General features: G+C 46.0%; 2 protein-coding genes across 7 annotated transcripts in view; one reads left to right on the top strand and one right to left on the bottom strand.

The window, feature by feature from the left end:
- Positions 1-8,118, bottom strand: part of SUGP2 (SURP and G-patch domain containing 2) — a 39,261-nt gene extending 31,143 nt beyond the window's left edge. The window contains exons 1-2 of one of the 2 annotated variants that reach the window (XM_040320823.1): positions 8,019-8,118; positions 2,329-2,459 (exon numbers count right to left, since the gene is read on the bottom strand). In XM_040320823.1, coding sequence (XP_040176757.1) covers positions 2,329-2,449 — 121 coding nt within the window. In that variant the 5' untranslated portion in view covers positions 2,450-2,459; positions 8,019-8,118. Of the gene's footprint in view, positions 1-2,328; positions 2,460-7,936 lie in introns of both variants that reach the window. The other variant, XM_040320813.1, reaches the window with a different exon arrangement.
- Positions 7,435-27,891, top strand: part of ARMC6 (armadillo repeat containing 6) — a 32,653-nt gene continuing 12,196 nt past the window's right edge. Inside the window, exons 1-3 of one of the 5 annotated variants that reach the window (XM_040320869.1) lie at positions 7,435-7,516; positions 16,500-16,647; positions 24,890-24,972. In XM_040320869.1, coding sequence (XP_040176803.1) covers positions 16,527-16,647; positions 24,890-24,972 — 204 coding nt within the window. In that variant the 5' untranslated portion in view covers positions 7,435-7,516; positions 16,500-16,526. The other 4 variants (XM_040320860.1, XM_040320842.1, XM_040320851.1 and 1 more) reach the window with 4 other exon arrangements.

The following is a 27,891-nucleotide window of genomic DNA, read 5'->3' as shown; positions in this document are numbered from 1 at the left end:
AGGGATCTTCTCTCCCTGCCACAATTTTTATTTCAAAAACGTGGCCTGTGCGGGGTTCCGCCCACCTGGCCGCATTCATTCACAGAGTTATCTGAATGTAAAAACAATTACCAACAGCCTTTGCGGCTGTCAGCTTGTGGTTTTCAATGTATATGGGCAGACAGCTTACACTGACAGTCTATAGCAGTGCTGCATTGCACCCACGATCTGCTATTTTGCAGATTCAATGCTTTTCAGACTCCTGCATAAAAATAAATAGTAAATGCACTATTTAACTGCTTGCCGACCAGCCGCCGCAGTTATAAGGAGGCAGGTCGGCTCTGCTGGCCGAGAGTACGTAGCTATACGTCACCTCGCCCAGCAGCCAATAGCCGACTCCCGTTTCAGGCGTGATCGCCGCCGGGCACACGCGGTCGCTCAATACAGAGCGAGGCCCGGGAACTGTGTGTGTAAACACACAGCTCCCGGTCCTGTCAGGGAGAGAAATGCTGATCTTCTGTTAATTTCCCCCCATGTCAGTTAGAACACACCCAGGCAACATACATAACCCCTTATCTGCCAGTGGCATTTTTACAGTAATCAATGCATTTTTATAGCACTGATCGCTATAAAAATGCCAATGGTCCCAAAAATGTCAAAAGTGTCCGCCATAATGTCGCAGTACCGAAAAAGATAAAAAATAAACGCGGATCGCCGCCATTACTAGTAAAAAAAAAAATAAATGCCATAAAAATACCCCCCATCTTGTAAATGCTATAACTTTTGAGCAAACCAATCAATAAACGCTTATTGCGATTTTTATTTACAAAAAATATGTAGAAGAATACATATCGGCCTAAACCGAGGAAAAAAAAAATGTCTTTATATATTTTTGGGGATATTCTAGCAAAAAGTAAAAAAAAAAAAACTCTTTATTTTCAAAATTATCGCTCTATTTTTGTTTATAGCGCAAATACTAAAAACCGCAGAGGTGATCAAATACCACCAAAAGAAAGCTATTTGTGGGGGAAAAAAAGGACGCCATTTTTGTTTGGGAGCCACATCGCGCAATTGTCAGTTAAAGCGACGCAGTGCCGAATCGCAAAAAGTGCTCTGGTCTTTGACCAGCAATATGGTCTGGGGGTTAAGTGGTTAAAGTTTTTTTTTTAGTCAGCAGCTACAAATACTGCCAATTTTTAAAATAAGGATACTTACCTGTCCAGAGTGCCTGCGATATCAGCACCCGAAGCCGGTCTATCGCTCGGCTCTCATGTGCTGCTGCCGCCGCCATCTTCGGTAAGGCCTTGCGGCTTCACTTCCTGGTTCCCTACCGCATATGTACGACTCCCGCTGCGCGATTTTACTGGTCCCTGCTGTCTTCTGGGACCTGTGTGTCTCCCAGAAGACAGTGAGGGGGGGGGCGGAGGGCGAAGGAAGTGGCGTAGACACCCGCAGTTGGCTCGGGTATCTACGTCCGGAAGTAGGAGCAAATACATTTATTACACATGTATCTACGGGCTGATTGTACCCAAGTTGATCAACTTAGGTACAATTAGCCTACCCGTACATGGTTCAAATCTCAGCTGGTCCCTGCTCAACCGGCTGATATTAAAACAGTCTATGGCCGGCTTTATGTCTGAAGGTCTAGGCACTTGGTCATGTGATCTCTGCTCAATGAGATAAGCAGTCAATCTAAACTCTGATCCTACCTTCAGTAGAGATCACAAGTGCCCAGGCCTTTAGTTATATGGGCAGCACTGATTGAGCCTAGACAGCATAGGTATGTATTTTTGCCATTCTACAAGTTATCTATACTACCAAAACTTCAGCTAGTTGACCAGCTGTTATACTTGCCCACTAGCAACAATAATTTACAAAGCACGAACACTGAACAAGTGGGTAAAACAGGAATGTCACAGAAGTTAGAAGCCTGAGGCTGGGTTCACACTATTGCGAATTGTATACGGGATCTCCGCATCCAATTCGCAATTGCAGGAGAATGGAAATGGCTCTCTATGGAGCAGGTTCACATCTTCGATGCGGCTCTTGTGCCAATTTGCACAGGAGTATTGTGCGTCTTTTGGTCCGTTTCAGCCCAAAATTCAGACTGAAACGGTGAACCAGGATGCACAGACCCCTGCCGGCATCCAGTGTGAACTGAGCCTCCATGTTTCTCATTGAATATTTTTTTCCCCACCTGAACATGTCCAAATTGATTTCGTCTAATCCTTTACTACAAGCGTTACATCTTTGTGTATACTCCATTAATATTTCTAGTACTGGTGTTGCTGTATATCTTTAGTAACAAATATTTGTATTTTTTAAACAAGGCTTTCACATTGTACTCACCTTCCAACTGAAACTCTCGTACAGTGTTAGCAATTGCTTGGTCCATGCCTATTCTATATCTCTTCATCTTCTCCTGTACTACAGCATCAAAGGCATCCCGCGTAATTCTTTGGCCCGACATGTTTCAAGCACTGCAAGTCAAAAATATTTAAATTGGTTACAAAACTTTGGCACAAAATCTTTACAGTTATAAAATATTATTCCCTTGCAGGCCCAAGGGTTTGAGCTAATTACACAAACTACAAGACACTTTAAAGAGACAAAGGGAAACGAGCAATATACCAATAATTATTTTATTAAAAAAATGCTGAATAATTGTGCAAGAACTTTTTTATCTCAGCATTGCTGACTGCCAGCTCCTCCCCTGCCAGAAGTCTCATTTGTGGGCGTTTCCATCATGGCGCTCAAGCAAAGCTTGTTGCTACCGCCCCTGTTCTAGCAGCGTGCATGCCAGGTCAGTGCTGCAGACAGTCTTGTGTTAAGGTTCCACAGAGCAGGAGACTCGTGTTGACACACCCTGTCCCAATGCATTGTATTGACTGCACATTGCTTTTTTGGAGCTCAGGCAGAGCTCATTTGCTGCCTCCATCTCTCCTGCGAATGCTCCTAAACTCAGTATGTTTTTTTTTTTTTAAAGGCATGTTCTCTGAACACACCTCTCACCTATTACAGGACTGGCGAGTACCGTCACTTGTCCAAGACCAGTTGCTTGAAATCAGTGCTGTAATTGGTTATACCTCCCATACAGAGCAGTAGGTTTAGTATATCCATAATGTGTTGCAAAGCGTGCATTTTCTGTGCACTCAGAAATGCGTGATGTGAATGCAGCCTCGCTGTTTTTTTTTTTTTAAACACACCAATTTCACATTCGGCCCCATTCACATCTAGTGCACTTTTTTGGCTTATTTTTCCCGTGACACATAATGCAGCCCATTGATTTTAATGGGCTGCCTTAGCTCATGGGACATTTTGGCCTGTTGCCGTTTGCGCGTTTTTCCTCAGGTTTTTTTTTCTTCATGTGGGAAAATGTGTGCAGCTCCCCCTGCTGCCTCTTTGCGCAGTGAAGAGAGCCGCTACTCTTGGGTACAGCAAGGGGTCCAGATTGAGCTCAGACAAGTATGGGGGGGGTACTTGCACAGAGGTTTTTTACCTTTATTCATAAAATGCATTAAAGTGGAACTTTAGTCAGAAAACCAAGTCTTGTTAGATCACTTCAGGCTGGCCCCAGGTACAGCTATGCAAAACATTAAAAATAAGTGTCTATACCAGGGGTCTCCATACTTTTCAAGCAAAGGGCCAGTTTACGATCTTTCAGACTTCAGGGGGGGCGAATCGGGTATAAAAATGCTCCAGGGCCGAGCATCAGTGAGAATAAACATGGCCCCAGTGTTGGGGGGCAGTAGGGAGGAGGAATAGTGCTCCATCATCCATCAAAAAAAAAAAAGTGTGTCCAATGTTAGAGGTCGACTGAGAAATGCGTTTTTCTCTGGCCGATGCCAATGCTTAGAAAACGGGGTGGCCGATTGCCAATATATGATACCGATTATTTAGGCTGCAACCGGGAATGCGTTGGAGAGGGGTGGGTGGTGCTGGGTATGCGCTGTGAAGAGGGGTGGATGGTGCTGGGTGGGGATGAAGAAGATGACTGTGTGAGGAGGAGAGTTACTTTGTGAAGAGGATCTCCACAATGTAACAATATCCACCCAGAATCATCCTCATCCATTTTCTCAATGCCAGCTTGTCAGCCTCAGCCAGGTTTCCCTTTTGAAAAGAGATTTAATAAAGTCTGCAGGGGGGCACAGTAGCACTTTGTGACTTACCCTCTATCCATGCTGGTATCTATCTGCATGCATCTGATAGGACTAGGAGGTGCATGCAGATAGACGCTGATCAGCCAATCACATAAGTAAAATAGAAGCAGCCAGCAGGCTCCTCCTTAGCATGGAAGAAAGTGCTAGCTAATGCTGGCCAAGATCACCTGCTGAGTTACTAGTCGGCTTGTGACATGCTAAAGTATTATTATTCCTCTGCTACAGCCTGCCGGGGCCCTGGTCAGTATTGCTGGCGGCCCTGCTGGCCGGGTAAAGCGGCGAATCGGCCTGGTTTATCCAATGTCCATGTTTTGAAGCAAGAGCCAAAGGGCTTGTTAATACTTGCTTTAAAACATGGCTTCGGACACGCTTTTTGAAAGCTCTCGACGCCAATCAAAGCCGGTCGGTCACTAAATAAAATGGTTAGCTTACAGTCCTGTTTACACTTTGTGTTTGCTTTGCTTCAAAAAAATGATACCCCATGTCGTGTGGTGCTTTATAGCCTCCATGGAAGTCTGTGACAAAGCACCTGCAGCTTTTGAGAGACTAATTCAGCTTTAGCGGTATTACAGGTATGAGATATCAACACAAACCCAGGGCTTCTGCCAAGCTTAAGCACTTCCCAATTCTGGCACTTCACTCCTACATGTGCAAATCAGAATTTTTCTCTAGAATTTTTTTTAGCAGAGACCCTAGGGCAGGGGTCTCAAAACTATGGCCCTCCAGTTGTTCAGGAACTACAATTCCCATCATGCTGAATGTCAGAGTTTTACAATGCCTCATGGGACTTGTAGTTCTGCAACAGCTGGAGGGCTGTAGTTTGATGATCCCTGCCCTAGGGAATAAAATGGCAGTCATTGCAACTTTTTAGGTCACAGTATTTACGCAGCGATTTTTTCAAGAATAAAAAAATAAAAAATAAAGTAAATTTAGCCCAATTTTTTGGTGACAGATGTTACGGTGAATAAATTGACACCTAACACATCATTTGAATGGCACCAAACTCTGGTACTTAAAAATCCCCATGCACGCAGGGACGAAGATGTTTTAAAAAAAATAAATGTTTTTACACTTTTCCCTTAAAAAAATAAAATAAAAAATGTGATCACTTTTATTCCCTTTACATGGAATGTAAACATTGCTCGGAATTGTGCGCGACAGGTCCTTTTTATGGAGAGAGGTGGGGCCTATAGGACCCCCACATCTCTCCTCCAGGCTGGAAAGTCTGAGATCAAAATAAATAAAAAGATCTTAGGCTTTCCTGCCAAATCCCCAGCATTGTTTACTTCCGCCGACACAGACGCCTTAACATGAGTCTCCGAGAGTCAGATTGACGGGGACCACCTGGCCCTTAGTTTTCTCCATGGCTAACTTCTGGCGCTGGTAGAAGCACCGGAAGGTGGGGAGTCCTCTCCCACCGTCTGCAAGAACGATCAACCGCCTGAACTGCTGCTTTGATTGTTCTTACGGCGCACAGAATCGCCGGCTAAACAAATGGATATCTGGATGATGCCCGATATTCAGATATCCCCATTAAAAGTCTGGGACTTCATATGATGTACCTTGGGCAGGAAGTGGTTAATTAAAACATGTATTTTTTTTTTTTTTTTCCCCAGAACCATACTCATCTAGGTGTCCTCCATTTTAACATTGAGAACCAAGCGATCACACACCACTGATCGCTGAGCTCTCAGGGCTCCGTGAGCAGAGAGATGGCGATTGTCAGTCAATGCTCTGAGGGTTGGGAATGGCAGGCTCGCTGAGAGGCTGAGCTGGTCCAGGCATGTGGATGGATCTCGACCATATGGTCGCAATCTTTTCCGGGCCTGGACCGGTTCTGTGATGTCAGCAAGCTCCAGCCTGTCAGCCGAAAAAGGGGTCACCAAAACGCAGAACGAACTACACTTCTGTGATCCATAGGAGAACAACCAAACAAGCTTTAGCTGCACTTCTCCTTTAAGGCTCGAGTCACACAGCAGCGATGCGGGAACCCTACAAATCCACTGTGGGTTCCCACATGGCTCATCTCCCGGCGGCAGTTCACACTGCCCTATGTGAACTGCTGGGAATGTCAATTAAAAGTCAATAACTCCCCCAAATCAGTTCGCATATCGCAATGCGAACTGCAAATTTGGACAGGAATTGGATAGCATGGGTGTACATACCTATGCGATCTGATTCTGCTGTGGACCAAATGCGAATTAAAGGGGTTGTAAAGGTAAATGTTTTTTCACCTTAATGCATCCTATGCATTAAGGTGAAAAAACATCCGATGATAGTGCGCCCCCCCCCCTGTTTTACTTACCCGACCCTTCGAAAGTCCCGGGCGCTTCCATGTGATTTTCGGCTCCCAGCCTGGCCGTTGATTGGCTAGGCTGGGCGGATTGATAGCAGCGCAGCCATTGGCTGTCGCTGCTGTCAATCACAGCGGATGACGTGGCACGCCGGGGCCGAGTGATACAGTCGGCGGCTATGCCCGCCGCTGTATCACGGGAGCACGCTCGCAAAAGCTTCCCACCATGCGCGCTCGCATGAAGGTAGAAAGCTTTTGCGCGGAGGAGCCGAGACAGCCGCCGAGGGACCCCAGAAGACTGGATTAGGGGACACTGTGCAAAACGAGCTGCACAGTGAAGGCAAGTATAACATGTTTGTTATTTTAAAAAAATTCTGCCTTTAGTGACCCTTTAACCCATGCTATCTGTATGGCTGAAATCGCATGCGATTTGCGGTGCAGTGCAAATCACCTCCGATGTCGGACATCACACCAGTGGAAACCGGCAGTAAAGTAAAAAAAAAAATGCACCTCAATGGGAAGGGGCGCTTTAGGAGTGGTGTATTCACTTCTCCTGAAGCGCTGCAAAGAAGCTGCTTGCAGGACTTTTTCTGACGCCCTGCTGGCAGAGCCTCAGTGTGAAAGCACTCAGGCTTTCACATCAGGATTGCAGATGCCGCTTCTTTCAAATGCGCTTTTTTAAACGCTAAAGCACCTGAAAAACACCCCAGTGTGAAAGGAGTCAAGGTTCTTTTTAAAAAACACCATGACATACTTACCTCCACTGTGCAGTTTGTTTCACAGAGTGGCCCCGATTCTGGTTTTCTGGGGTCCCTCAGCAGCTGTCTCGGCTCCTCCCTGCAAGAGCGAACCGCCCCTCATAGGAAGCGCGCTCCCAAGGGGGCTAGCTTGCAGGTGCGCTCCCGTGATACAGTCAGCGGCTATGGTCATTGGCTGTATCACTCAGCCCCGCCCCCCACATCATTGATTAGATTGACAGCAGTAGGAGCCAACAGCTGCGCTTCTATCAATCTCCAACGAAGAGCCAAGACGACTGGGGCTCAGTAGCCAGCGCGGTCACAGCGCAGGACTTTCGAGGGCTCGGGTAAGTAAACCGGGGGGGACTTGTAAGCATCGAATGTTTTTTCACCAAAATACAAAGGATGCATTAGGGTGAAAAAAAAACACAAAGGCTTTAAATTACAACCCCTTTAATGTGTGTTGAAGTCAAAGCAAGTGTAATGGAGTTCTCATTGTTTTTCCATCATTATCCTTTCTTTGCCGCCTCCCCCGGCCTCGTTTTGTGACGTCATTTCCACCCATAGCCAGGAGCTCGGAGGCCGCATGCCCAGCTAGAAGGTGATGTATTGCGGCTGTTGGTTGGTAAATGTTTTGGTACAAGGATGCAGTGTGAGGAGAGTAAGACGCACACTGATCCCTAGAATGACGACACCCCACTATTAATATCACACATAGGTTCAGCCAGCCCTCTTTCTCCAAAACCTACAGCAGGCAGTCACATTACCTGTACACAAGCCTCCTATCAGTAGCCGTCGGCTGTTAGACGAATGAAATACAGACAAATATCGGCATTCAGTCCTCCTCACCGGATCTTGTGGCCTTCCTCTCCGCGTACTAAGCGCCTTCCTTCCGATAGTCAGGCCTCGTTCTGAGAGCGCAAGCGCAATGACCTATCAAGATTCAAGCCTCATTCGGGGACCTCCCACGTGATTGGCGCATAGGTCCTCCAGTGTGGGCGGGCTCTTGGAAGGTCATGTGATCTGCGGAGAGGTACCGAAACGAGGCTTGGCTCACAGAAGGAAGGGAGGGGCGGACACAAGATCCAGTGAGGGGGATTGAATAGTGATATCCATAATAAATTCGCCTAACAGCCGACCGCTAGTGAGAAGAGGTGTGTGTACAGGTAGTGTGATCTAATGCTGCAGGTTTAGGTGGAAGAGGACTAGTTAACGTTGTGTGTTTTATTATCAATAGTTCTAGGGAACAATGAGCTCATGTGCTGCCCATGGCAACCAGCCAACTACAGACGTCGGTTTTATCAGGTACTGTTCTTATCAACGGTTATAGAAGGATCTGGAACTGCCTAAGCTGCCCATACGCTATACAATCTGATTGTGCAACCATGTAATATAAGGACGTACACCTGCATTTAGTACATAGCGCACCCTGCACTTAGTACGTAGCGCACCCCGCAGCCCTGCACTCAGTACGTAGCACACCCCCCCCCCCCGCAACCCTGCACTTAGTACATAGCGCGCCCCGCAACCCTGGACCCAGTATGTAGCGCGTCCCGCAACCCTGCACTCAGTACCTAGCGCGCCCCGCAACCCTGCACTCAGTACGTAGCGCACCCTGCACTCAGTACGTAGCACGCCCCGCAACCCTGCACTTAGTACGTAGCGCACCCCGCAGCCCTGCACTCAGTACGTAGCGCGCCCCGCAACCCTGCACTCAGTAAGTAGCGCGCCCGCAACCCTGCACTCAGTACGAGTGCGCCCCCGCAACCCTGCACTCAGTACGTAGCGCGCCCCGCAACCCTGCACTCAGTACGTAGCGCGCCCCGCAACCCTGCACTCAGTACGTAGCGCACCCCGCAACCCTGCACTCAGTACGTAGCGCAAGCCTGCACTCAGTACGTATTGCACCCCACAATCCCTGCACTCAGTACGCAATGCCCACCCCGCAACACCTGCACTCAGTACGTAGCGCAACCCTGCACTCAGTACGTAGCGCGCCCCACAACCCTGCACTCAGTACGTAGCGCACCCCGCAACCCTGCACTCAGTACATAGCGCACCCCTGCACTCAGTACATAGCGCACCCCGCAACCCTGCACTCAGTACGTAGCGCACCCCGCAACCCTGCACTCAGTACGTAGCGCACCCCGCAACCCTGCACTCAGTACGTAGCACACCCCGCAACCCTGCACTCAGTACGTAGCGCAACCCTGCACTCAGTACGTATTGCACCCCACAACCCCTGCACTCAGTACGCAATGCCCACCCCGCAACGCCTGCACTCAGTACATAGCGCACCCCGCAACCCTGCACTCAGTACGTAGCGCAACCCTGCACTCAGTACGTAGCGCACCCCGCAGCCCCTGCACTCAGTACATAGCGCACCCCGCAACCCTGAACTCAGTAAGTAGCGCACCCCCCAACCCCTTCACTCCATACTAAGCGCAACTTGCAACCCTGCATTCAGTAAGTAGCGCACCACGCAACCCCTGCAATCTGTGCATTACATGCTCCTAACCCCTGGCACCATATACATGGGCAGGGCAAAGGGGGTGGGGTTAGGGACGGAACCAAGGAGGTATAAAAAATTTGGTTTCGCCTAGAGTGTCAAAAATCCTTGCACCAGCCTTGGATCTAAGAAACTGTATAATCCTAGATTGGAAGCTCTAACAAGCACGGCCTTCTTATTCCTCCTGTACTGGATTGAATTATAACTGTAATGTCTGCCCTTATGTTTTAAAGCGCTGTGCAAACTGTTGGCGCTATATAAAGAGCCTTGAAAAAGTATTCATACCCCTTGAAATTGTCCACATTTTGTCATGTTACATCCAAAAACGTAAATGTATTTTATTGGGATTTTATGTGATGGACCAACACAAAGTGACACATAATTGTGAGATGGAAGGAAAATGATAAATGGTTTTAAATTTTTTTTTTTTTACAAATATGTGGAAAGTGTGGGGTGCATTTGTATTCAGCCCCCCTGAGTCAATACTTCGTAGAACCACCTTTCTCTGCAATTACAGCTGCAAGTCTTTTTGGGTATGTCTCTACCAGCTTTGCACATCTAAAGAGTGATATTTTGGCCCATTCTTCTTTGCAAAATAGCTCAAGCTCTGTCAGATTGGATGGAGAGTGTCTGTGAACAGCAATTTTCACGTCTTGCCACAGATTCTCTATTGGATTTAGGTCTGGACTTTGACTGGGCCATTCTAAGATGTGAATATGCTTTCATCTAAACCATTCCATTGTAGCTCTGGCTGTACTTTGGGGTCGTTGTCCTGCTGGAAAATGAACCTCCGCCTCAGTCTCAAGTCTTTTGCAGACTCTAACATGTTTTCTTTTAAGATTGCCCTGTATTTGGCTCCATCCATCTTCCCATCAACTCTGACCAGTTTCCCTGTCCCTGCTGAAGAAAAGCATCCCCACAACATGATGCTGCCACCACCATGTTTCACAGTGGGATGGTGTGTTCAGGGTGATGTGCAGTGTAAGTTTTCCGCCACACAAAGCGTTTTGGTTTTAGGCCAAAAAGTTATATTTTGGTCTCATCTGACCAAAGCACCTTCTTTCACATGTTCGCTGTGTCCCCCGCATGGCTTCTTGCAAACTGCAAACAGGACTTCTTATGGTTTTCTTTCAACAATGGCTTTCTTCTTAACACTCTTCCATAAAGACCAGATTTGTGGAGTGCACTACTAAGCCTGGGTTCACACTTGTCCGACAAACACTCCGACATTGGGAGGTCATGTCGCATAACGTGTGAAAATCAATGTTTTCCTATGAGAGACGTCTTAACTGGTCCTACACAAGTCGGTCCGACTTTGAAAATGCTCCCTGTACTATTTTGGTCCGACATTGATCCTACTTCAGCCCATTGAATATCAATGAAGTCGGATCAAAGTAGGACCCTTGTCCTAACCATCCTACTTTTGACATCTGACATGTGATTACAGCAGCAGTAAAAGGAATTTATCTCACTCTGGGATTGTTTTGATTGGTCAAAGAACAAGTCAGACTATCACAACGTCGGATCAAAGTAGTATCCTGTTCATGAAAGTCGGACCGATGTAGGACCAATGTAGAACCGATCGTAGGATTAAAGTCGTACTGCTGTCGTGTAGTATAGTGTGAACCCAGCCTTATAGTTGTCCTGTGGACAGATTCTCACACCTGTGGATCTCTGCAGCTCCTCCAGAGTTAACATGGGCCTCCTGGCTGCTTCTCTGATTAATGCTCTTCTTGCCCGGCTGGTCAGTTTAGGTGGACAACCATGTCTTGGTAGGTTTGCAGTTGGACCATACGCTTTCCATTTTTGGATGATGGATTAAATAATGCTTAGTGAGATGTTCTAAAGCTTGGGATATTTTTTTTTTTATAATCTAACCCTGCTTTAGGCTGGGTTCACACTTAGCGCTCACAGCAGGGGTTCGATGTGTCCCTGTTCTCTGGTTCAGGGACAAATCCGGCCTGAATGTTTGCCTGAATTCGGACCTGAAACACCCACCACAGAGATGTGTGAACCGGCTCCATTGAGAGCAGGGTGGATTTAATTTAAATCGCTAGTAAAAAGGCTTGGTTTAAAGTGGTTGTAAACTCTTCAACCTACAGGTTCCTTCAGTGAACTGTGAGTGAGTGAGTGAAAAATTTATATAGCGCTACACATGCGAACTGAATCGCCTCTGTAGCTACCAAGTGCCGGTGTTCTATTGAAAAGTGCCCGCTATCGAGAAGTGTCTGGGTCAAGTTGCAAATGCGCAGTACAGATAGTACAACAGCTGATTTTTACAAGACGGCGCTGCGCACGATAGCGGGCACTTTTCGATAGAACACCGCGTGCTACCGAGGCACGTTCATGTCGGTGAGGGGCGGATTTTTACATGATGGGGGAGGATTATTAAATGATGGGCAGTGCTGCTAAAATGGGGGTGGATTTTTTAATAATGCCCTAAAAAACATTTTTCTGATGCAAATACCCTTCAGTTTACTAAATACGCTACGCAATCGTTCAGGAAGAATTTCAGAAAATGCCCACCGTTTAATAATATGCCCCCATTATTTACTAATCCGCCCCTCACCGTCATGAACACGTTTCGGCAGCGTGGGGCACAATCTGAAAGAAAAAAATATTCCGTCTGCTATTGTGCGCAGGTGCCGTCACAACAGCTGATCGTAAACTCAGCTGTTGTGCTGCGCATACACCCTTCGTCCTGGGCACTCTTCGATAGCGGGCACTTCTCGTCAGAACAACGACAGCACTCATGCAGCCCCAGACCATGACACTCCCACCACCATGCTTGACTGCAGGTAAGACACACTTGTCTTTGTATTCCTCAACCGGTTGCCGCCACACACGCTAGACACTATCTGAACCAAATAAGTTTATCTTGGTCTCACCAGACCACAGGACATGGTTCCAGTAATCAATTTTTTTTGTCTGCTTGTAACCAGCAAATTGTTTGTGGGCTTTCTAGTGCATCATCTTTAGAAGAGGCTTCCTTCTGGGAAAACAGCTATGCAGACCAATTTGATGCAGCGTGCAGCGTATGGTCTGAGCACTGACAGGCTGATCCCCTTACCCTTTCAACCTCTGCAGCAATGCTGGCAGCACTCTATTTCCCAAAGACAACCTCTGGATATGACGGTTAGCACATGCTCTCAATCTCTTTGGTCAACCATAGCGAGGCCTGTTCTGAGTGGAACATGTCCTGTTAAACCGCTGTATGTTGTTGGTCACTGTGCTGCAGCTCAGTTTCAGGGTCTTGGAAATCTTATTATAGCCTAGGCCATCTTAACCACTTCAGCCCCGGAAGGATTTGCCCCCTTCTTGACCAGAGCATTTTTTGCAATTCTGTACTGCGTCATTTTAGCTAACAATTGCTAGGCCATGTGACCTTGTACCCAAACAGAATTTACATCCGTTTTTCCCCACAAATAGAGCTTTCTTTTGGTGGTATTTGATCACCTGTGTAGGTTTTTTTTTTTTTTTTGCGCTATAAACAAAAAAAGAGTGACAATTTTGAAAAAAAAGCTATATTATTTTACTTTTTGCTATAATAAATATAGGCCGATATGTATTCTTCATATTTTTGGTATACAAAAATCGCAATAAGTGTATATTGATTGGTTTGCGCAAAATTTATCGCATCTACAAAATAGGGGATAGATTTATGGCATTATTATTATTATTATTTTTTTTTACTAATAATGGCGGCAATCTGCATTTTTTTGTTGTTTTTAGGACTATGACATTATGGCAGACACTTTTGACACACTTTTATCATTTATACAGTGGTCAGAGCTACAAATAGCCACTGATTACTGTATAAAAGACACTGGCAGTGAAGGGGTTAAACACTAGGGGGCGATCAAGGGGTTAAATGTGTCCTAGGGATTTGTTCTAACTGTAGGGGGGATGGTCTCGCTACAACATGACTGAGATCACTACTTTTGTTTTCATGACAGGGTGCAGTAGATGCCTGTCATGTTGCTAGGCAGAACAGGGAAATGCCCTGTTTACATCTGTGTCACGATCGCGCACGCACCCGCTAGGCAGCAAATTTTAATGGACGTACAGATACGTCCATTTGCCTGCCCTTGCCATTCTGCCGACATAAATCGGCGTGCGGCGGTCAGCAAGTGGTTAATGTAGAGCAGCCATTTTTTTTTTAAGATCCTCAGAGAGTTCTTTGCCACGAGGTGCCATGTTTAACTTCCAGTGACCAGTATGAGTGAGAGCGATAACACCAAATTTAACACACCTGCTCCCCATTCACAACTGAGACCTTGTAACACTAACGAGTCACGTGACACTGGGGAGGGAAAATGGCTAATTGGGTCTCCAATTTGGACATTTTCACTTAGGCCCCGTACACACGAGAGGATTTATCCGCAGATACGGTCCAGCGGACCGTTTCCACGGATAAATCCTCTCAAAGATTTCCGCTGATTTCGATGGGATGGAGTGTACACACCATCGCATTGAAATCCGCGCGGAAATCCTCTGCCGATGACGTGTCGCGCCGTCGCCGCGATTATGACGCGGCGACGGGCGCGACGCTGTCATATAAGGAATTCCACGCATGCGTCAAATCATTACGACGCGTGCGGGGAATCCCTTTGGACGAATGGATCCGGTAAGTCTGTACAGACGAGCGGATCCATCCGTTGGAATGGATTCCAGCAGATGGATTTGTTGTGCATGTCAGCAAATATCCGATCTGCTGGAATCCATCCCAGAGGAGATTTCTCCACGGAAACAGATCCGCTGGCGTGTACACACCATAGGATCTATCCGCAGAAACCCATTTGCTGGGATTTATCTGCGGATGGATTCTATCGTGTGTACGGGGCCCTAGGGGTGTACTCAGTTTTGTTGCCAGCAGTTTAGACATTAATGTCTGTGTGTTGAGTTATTTTGAGGGGACAGCAAATTTACACTGTTATACAAGCTGTACACTCACAGCTTTACATTGTAGAAAAGTGTAATTTCTTCAGTGTTGTCACATGAAAAGATATAATAAAATATTTAGAAACATGTGAGGGGTGTACTTACTTTTGTGAGATACTGTACATTTTTCTTGCTGTTCCAGCAGTGGGACGGCAGTCTGGGCATACACTGAGTGAGAGCTGATTGAAGGAGTGGCGTGCACCCCCCCCCCCCCCTCCACATAGGCAGAGGAGCAAAGAAACTTGCAGAGCTGTAATCTGAATAGACAAGCTCTCTGCTAATCTATTTATAGCAGCCTGCCCGACACAAATTTTCAACTGCTTTTATCTCCTGTGTTGGAGAACTTGTCAGTCTTTATCATGCAAATAACAGAATGGAGGGACTTTTAGCACTTTGGAGAGCGATAAGTAAACACTACAGATAAATGTTCCCAGGTCCAGATTTCATGAATGGGGTTTACATCCACTTTAACCACTTAAGACCCGCACCTTTAGGCAGCTAAAGGACCCGGCCAGGTTTTGCGATTCGGCACTGCGTCGCTTTAACAGACAATTGCGCGGTCGTGCGACGTGGCTCCCAAACAAAATTGGCGTCCTTTTTTCCCCCACAAATAGAGCTTTCTTTTGGTGGTATTTGATCATCTCTGTGGTTTTTCTTTTTTGCGCTATAAACAAAAATTGAGCGACAATTTTGAAAAAAATTCAATATTTTTTACTTTTTGCTATAATAAATATCCCCCAAAAATATATATACATTAAAAAAATTTTTTTTTCCTCAGTTTAGGCCGATACGTATTCTTCTTCCTATTTTTGGTAAAAAAAAAACACAATTAGCGTTTATTGGTTGGTTTGCGCAAAATTTATAGCGTTTACAAAATAGGGGATAGTTTTATTGCATTTTTATTAATTCTTTTTTTGTTTACTACTAATGGCGGCGATCAGCGATTTTTTTCGTGACTGCGACATTATGGCGGACACATCGGACACTTTTGACACATTTTTGGGACCATTGTCATTTTCACAGCAAAAAATGCATTTAAAATGCATTAATTACTGTGAAAATGACAATTGCAGTTTGGGAGTTAACCTACAGTTCTTCAGCTCCGGGGACCGATCGCGGGACTCCAGCGGCGATCGGGTCCGCAGGTCCCGTAGCTTCGGACTGGGTTGGCGGGCGCGCGCCCGCGGCTGGACAATAGCACAGCACGTACCTGTACGTGCATGTGCCCAGCCGTGCCATTCTGCCTACGTAAATGTGCAGGAGGCGGTCCTTAAGTGGTTAATGCAGGGAATGCATTAAAGTGGTTGTAAACGTCAGACATGAAATATGAACAAAGCATATCCCTCTATAGTGTGTACTTGCTGATTAAGTAACGCATAAGGACATTTACAGTCCCCTTGCTTGCATATAACAGCTGGATTAGGTTTTGCTTTGGCATGGTGGGCTCTCCAGCGGAGGCTAAGGGTCCTTTCACACAGTATGTCCGTTTATATGGACTCCACTAGATCAGCAGGAATCGCTCTGTTGATCCCTGCTGAGCTAGCGGATGACAGGTCCATATCTGCTTATTGTGCAGGGATGGACCTGTCGGAGCCTCGCTCTCCTCTATGGGGGTCCGCCACATGGATGGAAAATAGGGTTTCCATCTGTCTGGATTTAGCAGATCAGATGTCAGCGGACATGTCACCGCTGACATCTGTCGTTCCATAGAGATGCATGGAGCATCCGTTGAGGTCTGCCTGAAAAACTGACAGACTTACCTGAACGGCCTGCGTATGTGAAAGGACCCTTAATCAAAAAAATGTTTGTTAAACCTGGTTAAGGAAATATTGTAGCATCTGTATTCTCTTACATTGTACCATTCTAACATCTTTTTCTAGATAACACTTAACACAGAATATTTGAAAATGGCATGCAAATGGATAACACAGGAGACGTTTGATGCTGTTGTGCAAGAAAATATGGTAGAATTTGATATGGAAGCAGAAGAAGCTTTGAATGAAGCTATTCAACAGTTTGCATCGCAAGGTACCAGACAGCTGACATATAATGATTTGGTCTGAATTGTAAATGGTGCTCTCAGTATTTCCTCCTTGCAGCTGATTTATTATGTCTGTACTTACAAATGTTGATTGGTTGAAGTGATGGTAAAGGTTGTGGATTATGCACAGAGCGGCCCCAGTTGTTCTCTTCTGGGGTCTTTGTGCTACCAAAGGAAGCCACTTCACATTTATTGCAGCTCTTTGAAGTAGAACTTTTTTTCATTTTTGGACAGAGTAAGGTGGGTTATAACTAGGGTTGTCCCGATACCACTTTTTTAAGACCGAGTACAAGTACCAATACTTTTTTTCAAGTACTCGCCGATACCGATTAACAAGTGGCACATGTATAACCCCTGAAAGCCGAGGCCGCATATATGCGTACACTCGGCAGGAAGGAGTTAAGGATGTGCACACTTATGCAACCATATTATTTTATTTTTACTTCCCTCCACTTAAAAGATTTCAGTTTGTTCAACTGAGTTGTACAGCATGGAGGTGAGAACCTCCTAGCCAGAACACTGAAGATGGGTCATGGATGGGTCTTTCAGCATGACAATGACCCAAAAACATACCACCAAGGCAACAAAGGAGTGGCTCAAGAAGAAGCACATAAGGTCATGGAGTGGCCTAGTCAGTCTACAGACCTTAATTCTATAGAAAATTTGTAAGGGAGCTGAAACTTCGATTTGCCTAGAGACAGCCAAAAAACCCTTAAAGGAGTTGTAAAGGTAGAAGTTTTTTTTTTATCTTAATGCATTCTGTGCATTAAGATAAAAAACCTGTATGTAGCAGCCTCCCCAGCACCTAATTACTTACCTGAGCCCCATATCTCTCCAGCGATGTCCACATGTGCCTTAGCCGTCCGGGACTCACCTCCTGATTCGCTGAGACACAGCAGTGGCGTCATTGTCAAACAAAATGAGTTAGCCGATCAGAAGAGAGGGGGGATGGGGCCGGGCACCGTGTCTGAATAGATACACAGAGCTGTGACTTGCCTCGGGTACCCTCATAGCAAACTGCTTGCTGTGGGGGCACTCGACAGGATGTAGGGGTCACCAGTGGTGATTGGACACTGGCACAACCAATTGAAGACCGTTCCCCTCCATATATAACCCCTCCCATCAGAGAAGCACCTCAGTTTTTTTCGCCAGTGTCTAAAGATGTTGGACACGATAGGATGCTAAAAGGAAAGCTCTGGGAAAAAAGACCCTCTGGGGGGAAAAAAGTAGGTCAGAACTGGATGGGATCCAGGCCTCATGCACGAGGCGTCGCCTGTAATGTCTCTCTTTGGAGGACTGGGCTCTGAGGTCCAGCACCTTCGCTACTTTGCTAAAAGTCCTGGTCCGAGTTTTTTACAAGGCCCAGGGGAGAGGTATCCTTTAAATAGGAACCCATATCCCTGAAGGTTGGCACACAATGCCCGCTGTGAGGGGCGAAGATTGGTACTGTCTGATCTCAGCAGAAGCCTGCGGCGTGGATGAGGTAAGAGGTCGGAGTCCTAAAAAATATTTTTTAAGGACCTTTTCTATATTTTAAGTGAAGTGTCTTCTCTAAATTCCGCCACTGGGGGGGAGAAAAGAGTTATAAACTCACCACTTGTGTTATGTCAGCTAAGCTCCATTTCCCTGCTGCAAAGCCTGGCTTCAGCGTGTCTCCCTCCCCTCCCCCTCTCAGAACACTACAGGTGGCACAGAGGTTAGTAATGGGGAATAAACTACACAGGTTTAAACCATTACTATGCTAAGCTAAGGGCTTCTACCTAACGGCTATAAGGGACAGGAGAGAGAAAAACGTACCTATACAATCTCTGCCATTGCTGAGTCGATCGGTGTGGGGGCGCTTGCACGAAAATGGCGCCAATTTAAACGCCATGAAGGAACTACAGATGCCAGCAGGCTTTCTCCTTGAATGGATACAGCAGCACTACAGGGGACACGTGAGACTCCATGTGGTTGGGCTGGTACACACCAGGAGAGACACTCACTTGAGCATTGAAACTGTGTGTTTTGAAGTTGCATACTTTATGTAGATTACTAAACTAAGCACAGAAGTATATGCTCTGAGGTACCTCGGCTTTGCTTAAATAGTACCTTCCTCACCGGTTTTAGCTGACACACCTGTACAGGATGAGCCTTTGCCGCTATCAGGAATAGCGGCCTTCCCGGTGAGGTCTGGGCCTACATATGTCACTGAAGACACTTTGGCAGTAGCCCTAGGCGATTTAGAAAGTAGAATCGCACATTAATCGCTAAATCCACAAAAGAGGACAGATCTCCTTCTGTGGTATATGCTTTACCTGCATAGGATGAGGAGTCGGATGGCTCAGGGAGATCAGAGTAGCCTTTTTCTGCATCCCAGATTCTGAAATCGCAGGTGAAATGTGATGCTGAAACAGTGCGTTCATTAAAATCCCAGCAGGGTGCATGCGCTTTCCCGGTTCACCCATTACTAGAAGAGCTAATGCACACAGACAAGCATTTCTCACCTCCCTAAGAAGTTTAATATTCTTTATCCTATGGAGGAGAAGTTTTCCAAGAAATGGAGCCTGCCTTCGGTAGATGCAGCTATGTCTTGTAGAAATAAAAACCTAACCTGCCCGGTGGATAATGCACAAGCGTCTTAAGATCCATTGAAAAAGAAATTGGAATCTTTAAAAAAAAAAAAAAATTCCTCATTTCTTTTGGCAGGTTCAGTTACCCAACCTTCTGTAGCCGCAGTCGGTATGTGCCAGGTTCTCAAGCAACCGGTAAAACAGGAGCTAAAGGACTTACCTAAGCCAAATTTGGGAGAATTTACCTAAGGCTTTGTTTTACCATAGGTGCCATGAGAGATTATGCTCGACAAGCATTGCGCCAGCTGGTGCATATGCGCAGAGTTCTTATATTAATGCATTGGCCAGCAGAAGCTCCATGCAAAAAACTTCTGGCCAGTTTCCCCCTCCATGGCGAATGCCTCTTTGGGGACGACCTGGAAAAGTATCCAGAAGATATCAAGTGGCAAGACCACTCTTTTACCTGAGAAAAAGAAAAACAAGCAACCTTGTTTTAAAGGTTCTCTTTCCCCTGTTCCTGGAAAACATGTCTCCAGCCAGTGGCGACGCCCTTTTCAGCCAGCCACAAAGGCCAAAGGAAATCGGGCTCAAGAAGCCGTGGGGTTCAAGAGCTAACAAGCAAAGACCCCAAAGCCCCTCTGTGAAGGGGCGCCCCCGCTTGGCCGAGTGGGGGGACAACCTTGTCAGTTTTCAGAGGCATGGCAGACAGAAATCCAGGACAAGTGGGTTGTATCCACAGTATCCTCAGGGTACAAACTGGAATTTCGAGAGATCCCATCTTCCTAGTTCCGAAGTTCAGGACTCTCCAAAGTTACAGAAGTACCCCCAAAAAAGAGCAAGGTTTAGGTTTTTATTCAAACCTTTTTGTGATCCCAAAACCAAATGGAGACGTCAGACCCATCTCGGATCTAAGATCTACAAAACGATTTCTGAACATTCGCCATTTCCGAATGGAAACGAGACGCATATTTACATGTATCCATCCATCCTGCGCACCAAAGATTCCTAAGGTTTGCGGTGGAACAACGCCACTTTCAAATTGTGGCCCTACCCTTTGGGGTAGCTACCGCGCCTAGAGTATTTACAAAGGTGCTAGCTCCTCTGTTGGAAAATCTGAGGACATAAGGCATAGCTGTAACAGCCTATCTGGACGATCTACTTGTGAAAGATCAATCAGTGGCAGGATTGGATCACGCTGTGCTACGGTACGCTACTACGGTAAAATACCTGGAGCATTTAGGATGGATTGTAAACCTACAAAAATCCTCTCTACAAACCAAAGAAGGGTAGAGTATCTGGGCATGATCATAGACACAGCCCAAAGTAGGATTTTCCTGCCAGAGCCAAAGATACAGTCTCTGAAAGACCTGATCCACAAGGTCAGGGCAAAGAGGGGGCCGTCTATTCGCCTTTGCATGAGGCTATTAGGAAAGATGATAGCCTCGTTCGTGGCTGTCCCTTATGCCCAGTTGCATTAGAGACTACTTCAAAGCAGTATCCTTACTGCCTGGAACAAAGAGATCCAAGCTCTGGATTTACCCATGCATCTGTTTCCACAAGTACGCCAAAGCTTCAACTAGTGGCTAAAGACCGAAAACTTGCGGAAAGGAAGATCCTTTCTCCCAATCACCTGGAAGGTGGTGTCTATGGATGCCAGCCTATTGACCTGGGGAGCAGTATTTGAAGAAGCCTCAGCCCAGGGAACCTGGACCAAGACGAAGAGTCCTCCCATCAACAGACTGAAGATCCGGGCAATATATCTAGCCCTCAGAACCTGGACACACAGGTTACAGGGCTATCCGGTTTGGATTCAATCCGACAATGCTACTGCAGTAGCTTGCATCAATCACCAAGGAGGCACCCGCAGTCAGGGTTCTCAGAAGGAGGTTGTAACGGTCACCACCGTTTACGATATTCCCATTCCATCACCCCAACAATGGCATTCGTGCGTCATACTGTGGCCAGTACCTTACATGGATGGAGGGGAGAACCTTCCCCTGGTGTTGCTGCTCAAGAGCTAGCGCTTCCTTCCAGAGTTGGCAACGAATCACCTCCGACCATCCCAGCAGGGCCTCCTCTGATACTGGTCCTTTGTGCTGTATCCGCATGTCTTGTAACCTCCTTCTGAATTCCTCTTCCATGGAGACTGGTATATGCACCTCTCCTCTCTCTTAAGTTGGTGCTGCTGTGACTTCTGCTGCTGTAGCACCTCTTTGATGTAGCAAAGTGTCATCCACAGCTGCTATAACCAGGTCTACGATCTCCGGTAGAGGATTAGGACCATACTGTGCCAGTCCACGTTTAACAGCCCGATCAAAACTTTCTTCTTTGGGTGTCCTGTCTGTTACGCCGGGCCTTTCAGCTCTATCCATTTTGACAAGTTCTGCAATAATGTCCCTTTTCTTACGGTTGCTGGCCGGTCTGCCCCGGCTCTCCAGTAAGTCCATGAGGGAAGAGAGCTTCAGCCGTTCATACTTTTTGACTCCGAACACAGAGCGTATGTCTCGCCTCTCTGAGGGAATTCTTATGGATCGTGTCTGCTGGATTGTGGAGTGTCAGATGAGCTGTCGTGGTTGATGGAATAGGAATATCGTAAACGGTGGTGATCGTTACAGAGGTGATTTGAAATTTGGCATGGGCAGAAGATCATGTTCCTTGCCTTTCTGCAATCTTCATCCCAGGGATAGAAAACTGGCAAGCGGACTATATGAGTCGCCAGCATCTATCACCAGGAGAGTGGTCTCTCCACCCCGATGTCTTTCTGGCCAGATGCCAGAAATGGGGGACCCCGGGTGTAGACCTGTTAACTTCCAAGTTTAACAAGAAGTTAAACAACATTGTATCCAGGACGCAAGATCCTCTAGCCTACGGAACGGATGCTCTAATAATTCCCTGGAATCAGTTCTCACTGATCTATGCATTCCCTTTGATCCCTCTTTTACAAAGACTACTGCGCAGGATCAAAAAGGAGGGAATACCAGTAATCCTGTTGGCCCCAAATTGGCCCAGAAGGCCTTGGTACGCCGAAATCGTAAATTTGGCGGTAGGAAGGCCTTGGAAGCTTCTGCTTTGACACGACCTGCTGTCGCAAGGTTCAGTGTTCAATCCTTCCTTACAAAAGCTAAATTTGACGGTCTTTCTGCTAAGACCCACATTTTGAAAAAACAAGGGGTATTTGGTCCAGCTCTTTCTACGCTCATTAATGCATTCTACGCTCATTTCCTGGTGTGAATCCAGAGGATGGAATCCTCAAGAAGAGGATATAAGCAGAATTCTTGCTTTCTGCCAGTTAGGAGTGGATAGGAAATTAACCCTTAGTACCATCAAGGGTCAAATATCAGCTCTATCAGTCTTCTTTCAAAGACCACTGGCATCTCATTCCCTAGTGCAGGCTTTCATTCGGGGGGTACTGCGGATCAATCCGCCAGTCAATCCATCCACTCTCTGGATCTAGTGAGAGCAGTAAAGGTGTATCTGCAAGCAACGTCAGATACGTAAAACAAATGTTTTGTTTGTTTTGCCAGATGGACCCTGGAAGGGCCAAACGGCATCGAGATCCACCATTTCCAAGTGGATTTGACAAGTAAGTAATTCAAGCTTATGGTTTAAAGAACAGGACTCCTCATTTTTCTGTTAAGACGCACTATACCAGGGCGATAAGTGCTTCATGGGCAGTGCCATCACCAGGCTTCGATGACTCAGGTTTGTAAAGCTACAACTTGGTCTTCAGTCCACACATTTTCCAGATTCTATCAAATATATGTGAAAGGACATGAGGATACCGCATTCGGCGAAGTGTGCTGCAGGCAGCAGTATAGGGCTTCTTGTCGGCAAGTGGCCTGCTTGATCTGTGTCTCCCACCCTTCATATTGAGCATAGCTCTTGGACGTCCCGTTATGTAATGAATGGCTCTGTGTCCCATAGTGTACGATAAAGAAAAAGGGATTTTTATAACAGCTCACCTGTAAAATATTTTTCTTGGAGTACACCACGGGACACAGACGTCCCCCCCCCTTCTTATGGGAACCTTATTGCTTGCTACAAAACTGAGGTGCTTCCCTGATGGGAGAGGGTTATATGGAGGGGAACTGTCTTCAATTGGTTGTGCCAGTGTCCAATCACCGCTGGTGACCTTTAACCCATTATGTAATGAAAGGCTCTGTGTCCCGTGGTGTACTCCAAGAAAAGGATTTTTACAGGTAAGCTGTTATAAAAATCCATATATATATATATATATATATATATATATATATATATATATATATCTCTGTAAAGAAGAGTGGACCAAAATCCCTCCCGAGATGTGTGCAAACCTTGGGCCGGATTCAGATACCTGAGCGTATCTATCCAGCCGGCATAACGTATCCTAGATACGTTACGCCGCTGTAACTTTGGGAGCAAGTTCCGTATTCAGAAAGAACTTGCGCCCTAAGTTGCGGCGTAACGTATGTGGGCCAGCGTAAGCCTGCCTAATTCAAATGGGGATGTTGGGGGCGTGTTTTATTTCAATTTGCTTTGACCCCGCGTATTTTACGTTTTTTTTGTTAACGGTGCATGCGCCGTTTGTGAAAAAATCCCAGTGCGCATGCTCGAAAATCCGCAGCAAAACGTCATTGCTTTCGACGTGAACGTAAATTACGTCCAGCCCTATTCGCGAACGACTTACGCAAACGACGTTAAATTTCAAAACTCGGCGCGGGAACGACGGCCATATTTAACATTAGCTACGCCTCATATAAAAAAAATGCGCCGGCGGGACGTACGTTTCTGAATCGCTGTATCTACCTAATTAGCATATTCCTCACGTAAACATACAGAAGCGCCACTTAGCGGCCGGCCTGAAATTGCAGCCTAAGATACGACGGTGTAAGACACTTACACCTGTCGGATCTTAGGGATATCTATGCGTAACTGATTCTCTGAATCAGGCGCATAGATACGAGCGACCCCACTCAGAGATACGATGGCGTATCAGGAGATACGCCGTCGTATCTCTTTTCTGAATCCGGGCCCTTGTCTCCAACTACAAGAAATATCTTACCTCTGTGCTTGTCAACAAGGGTTGCTCCACCAAGTACTAAGTCATGTTTTGCTTGGGATCAAATACTTATTTTACTAACTGAACTGCAACTTCATTTATTGCATTTGTTGTATGTGTTTTTTTTGGGGGGGGATTTTTGGTTGATATTCTGTCTCTAATTTTAAATGCACCTAATGATATAAATTATATAATTATTTTACCCACTGTAGTTGAAGGTAAATCTTAAGGACATTGAATAAGAAAATTGTAAAATGTATGGGTTGTAAAGCTTCCCGTTGTTTTTTTCACCTTAATGCATCCTATGCAGTCGGTTTATGTGCTTATTTGCTGCTTCTCCTTTTCCTATCCAGTCACAGTCTGAGGTAGGTCCAGGATGACCTGGGCTCAGATAAAGTAGGCAGGCCATCAGTGAGGGCTTCTAGTGACAGAAAAAGGATACTTCAGAGTAAATCTCTGGATTGAAGAATAATGTCACAAAAGTTGTTTTTTTACCTTTTTTTTAATGTTGGGTTATTCTTCTTCTTTTTTTATCTTCTTTTTGGATGAAGCTTTACTTTTAAAACTCATTTTATTTTTCAAAATATATCCACTGATTTTTAAAATAGTATTTTTTTTTTTCTCTCTCTGGTTAATTAGGTGTTGACTTGACAAACATAATTAAGGAAGTTCGAAAACAAAGTGATGAGGGTGAGGCTGCTTCAGGCCATGAAATTCTGCAGGTAAGTTTGCTTCTCTTTTGAGAAAATCTTTGTAATGTCTGTTTTTAATGGGTTGAGGAAGGGCTGGATGCCAGGTTGATGTTGCTGTTGAGGAGGTTTCCCTTTACCTTTACTTTCCCTTTTCCCAGTGATGGGGAAAATAAATCTCTTCTTTTGCTTTAACACTTAAAGCGGGGGTTCACCCTATTAAAAAAAATAATATATTTTTTTTTATTCTAGCATTACATTCGGCATCGTAGCGCGAGCTACAGTATGCCGGTCTTACATTTTTTATCCCCGTACTCACTGTGCTATTGTACATTGAAGATTCCGGGGAATGGGCGTTCCTATGGTGAGAGAAGGTGATTGACGGCCGGCCCTGGCACGTCACGCTTCTCCGGAAATAGCCGAAATAGGCTTGGCTCTTCACGGCGCCTGTGCGCAGGCGCCGTGAAGAGCCGAGACCTACTTAGGCTGTCTTCGGGGAGCGTGACGTGCCAGAGCCGGCCGTCAATCATCCTCCCTCTCCAAAGGCACGCCCATTCCCCGCGGGAGTCGGAATCTTCAATGTGCAATAGCACAGTGAGTACGGGGATAAAAAATGTAAGACCGGCATACTGTAGCTCGCGCTACGATGCCGAATGTAATGCTAGAATGATGTTAAGGAGGGTGAACCACCGCTTTAAGGACCGCCTAACGCATATATACGTCGGCAGAATGGCACAGCTGAGCACAATCACGTACCTGTACGTCCTCTTTAAGTGCCCAGCCATGGGTCGCGCGCCCACAACCCGGTCCGAAGCTCCGTGACCGCTGCCACGGGACTCGCGGACCCGATCGCCGCCGGTGGCCCGCGATCAGTCACAGGAGCTGAAGAACAGGGAGAGGTGTGTGTAAACACACCTTCCCCGTTCTTCACAGTGGCAGTGTCACTGATCGTCTGTTCCCTGATATAGGGAAAGACGATCAGTGACATCACAAGTCCAGCCCCGCCCCCCTACAGTTAGAAACACACATGAGGTCACACTTAACCCCTACAGCGCCCCCTAGTGGTTAACTCCTAAACTGCAATTGTCATTTTCACAGTAATCAATGCATTTTTGTAGCACTTTTTGCTGTAAAATTGACAATGGTCCCAAAAATGTGTCAAAATTGTCCGATGAGTCCGCCATAATGTCGCATTCACGAAAAAAAAATCGCTGATCACCGCCATTAGTAGTAAAAAAATAAAATTATTAATAAAAATGCCATTAAACTAATTTCCCCTATTTTGTAAACGCTATACATTTTGCGCAAACCAATCGTTAAACGCTTATTGCGATTTTTTATTTTATATTTTTTACCAAAAATAGGTAGAAGAATACGTATCGGCCTAAACTGAGGGGAAAAAAAGTTTTTTTGTATATCTTTTTTGGGGATATTTATTATAGCAAAAAGTAAAAAATATTGCATTTTTGTTTTTTTCAAAAATGTCGCTCTATTTTTTTTTATAGCGCAAAAAATAGAAACCGCAGAGGTGATCAAATACCACAAAAAGAAAGCTCTATTTGTGGGAAAAAAAGGATACCAATTTTATTTGGGAGCCACGAGCGCGCAATTGTCAGTAAAAGCGACGCAGTGCCGAATCGACAAACAAAATGGGGAGTATTGCCTCAAGTGTATGGATTAAAAATAGTACCTTTTCATCCCAATTATAAATAAAAAAGGGGGGCGAGTGGGGGGCGAGGGACCAGTAGCTGAAGTTGGACCCCGCGCCACCCATTCAATGGTTTGGGAGGGACTATCTCGGTACTGATGAAATTACATAAAACATAATAATGTAAAAAAGTTTATTAATGTATAAAAATTGCAGAACAAATAAAAACACTTCAATGATTGGTCAAACGTCTATTGCCGAATAGACGTTGCCGAATCGCAAAAAGGGGCTTGGCCCTTTACCTGCATATTGGTCCAGGTCTTAAGTGGTTAAAGCAGAACTCCAGGAAAAAACTTTTTTCCATGTCCTAGTTGCTGATCGCCATCACCAACTATGCCATGCATCTTCTTTTGAAATCTGTAGTTTCTCTGCAATAACCTGCTGATCTTGCTGAAAAAACTTTATTGTCAAGTGATATCCTGTTTGTAAGCCCGCTGGCTGCTATTCCGCCTGTATCTTCAACCAGCGGTCGGGTCACTTCCCACCTGTAGTTCTCTAAAAGTGAGCAGGGACTTGTATTTCCGCCCTGCTCACTGTAGAGGGCGGAGGGGGTCTCGCAGCCCCCCACTCTGTGCTGCCCATGGAGGTGGTGTCCTTTTCCCTCCTCCCTGTCAGCTCCGCCCCTGTCCGCCCGCATGCCTTTTCTCGGAGGGAAAGCAGGGATCCATAACAGAAATCATCCGCATGACAGAGTGGAGATCTCAGGCTGTGACAGGGGTCGTATGTGAAAACACTGATCGCTGTAACTACCTGCTTCCCGTACCAGCATTGGAACAGTGCGCTCTGCGCTGTCTATTGCAATGTAGGTCCGGGAGGTGGGAAGTTACAGCGATCAGTGTTTTCACATACAACACCTGTCGACCCAAGATCTCACCTTTGTCATGCAGATGATTTCTGTCATTGATCCCTACTCTGCACTGATAAGCTGCACTGGTGAGACCGCACTGAAAAGCTCTACTGGTGAGACTGCACTGATGGGCACTGATGAGCTCCACTGGTGGGCACAGATGAGACTGCATTTATGAGCACTGATAAACTGCACTAATGGGCACTAAGGCTGCACTGATGAGGCAGCACTGATAGGCTGCACTGATGGGCACTGACGAGGCTACACTTTTCGGCACTGAAAGGCTGCATAGATGAGCAGTGGACACTGTCCAATGCTTTACTGACACCATCCACTGCCAAATATCTGTAGGAGGGGTTTCCACCATCCCTGCAAAGTTTGCAGTAATTTTTTATGT

This window comes from Rana temporaria, chromosome 1 (genome assembly GCF_905171775.1).
Source record: "Rana temporaria chromosome 1, aRanTem1.1, whole genome shotgun sequence".
Classification (NCBI taxonomy): Eukaryota; Metazoa; Chordata; class Amphibia; order Anura; family Ranidae; genus Rana; species Rana temporaria.
The sequence above is the reverse complement of the archived record's forward strand: the minus strand, read 5'-3'. Positions and strand labels throughout refer to the sequence as shown.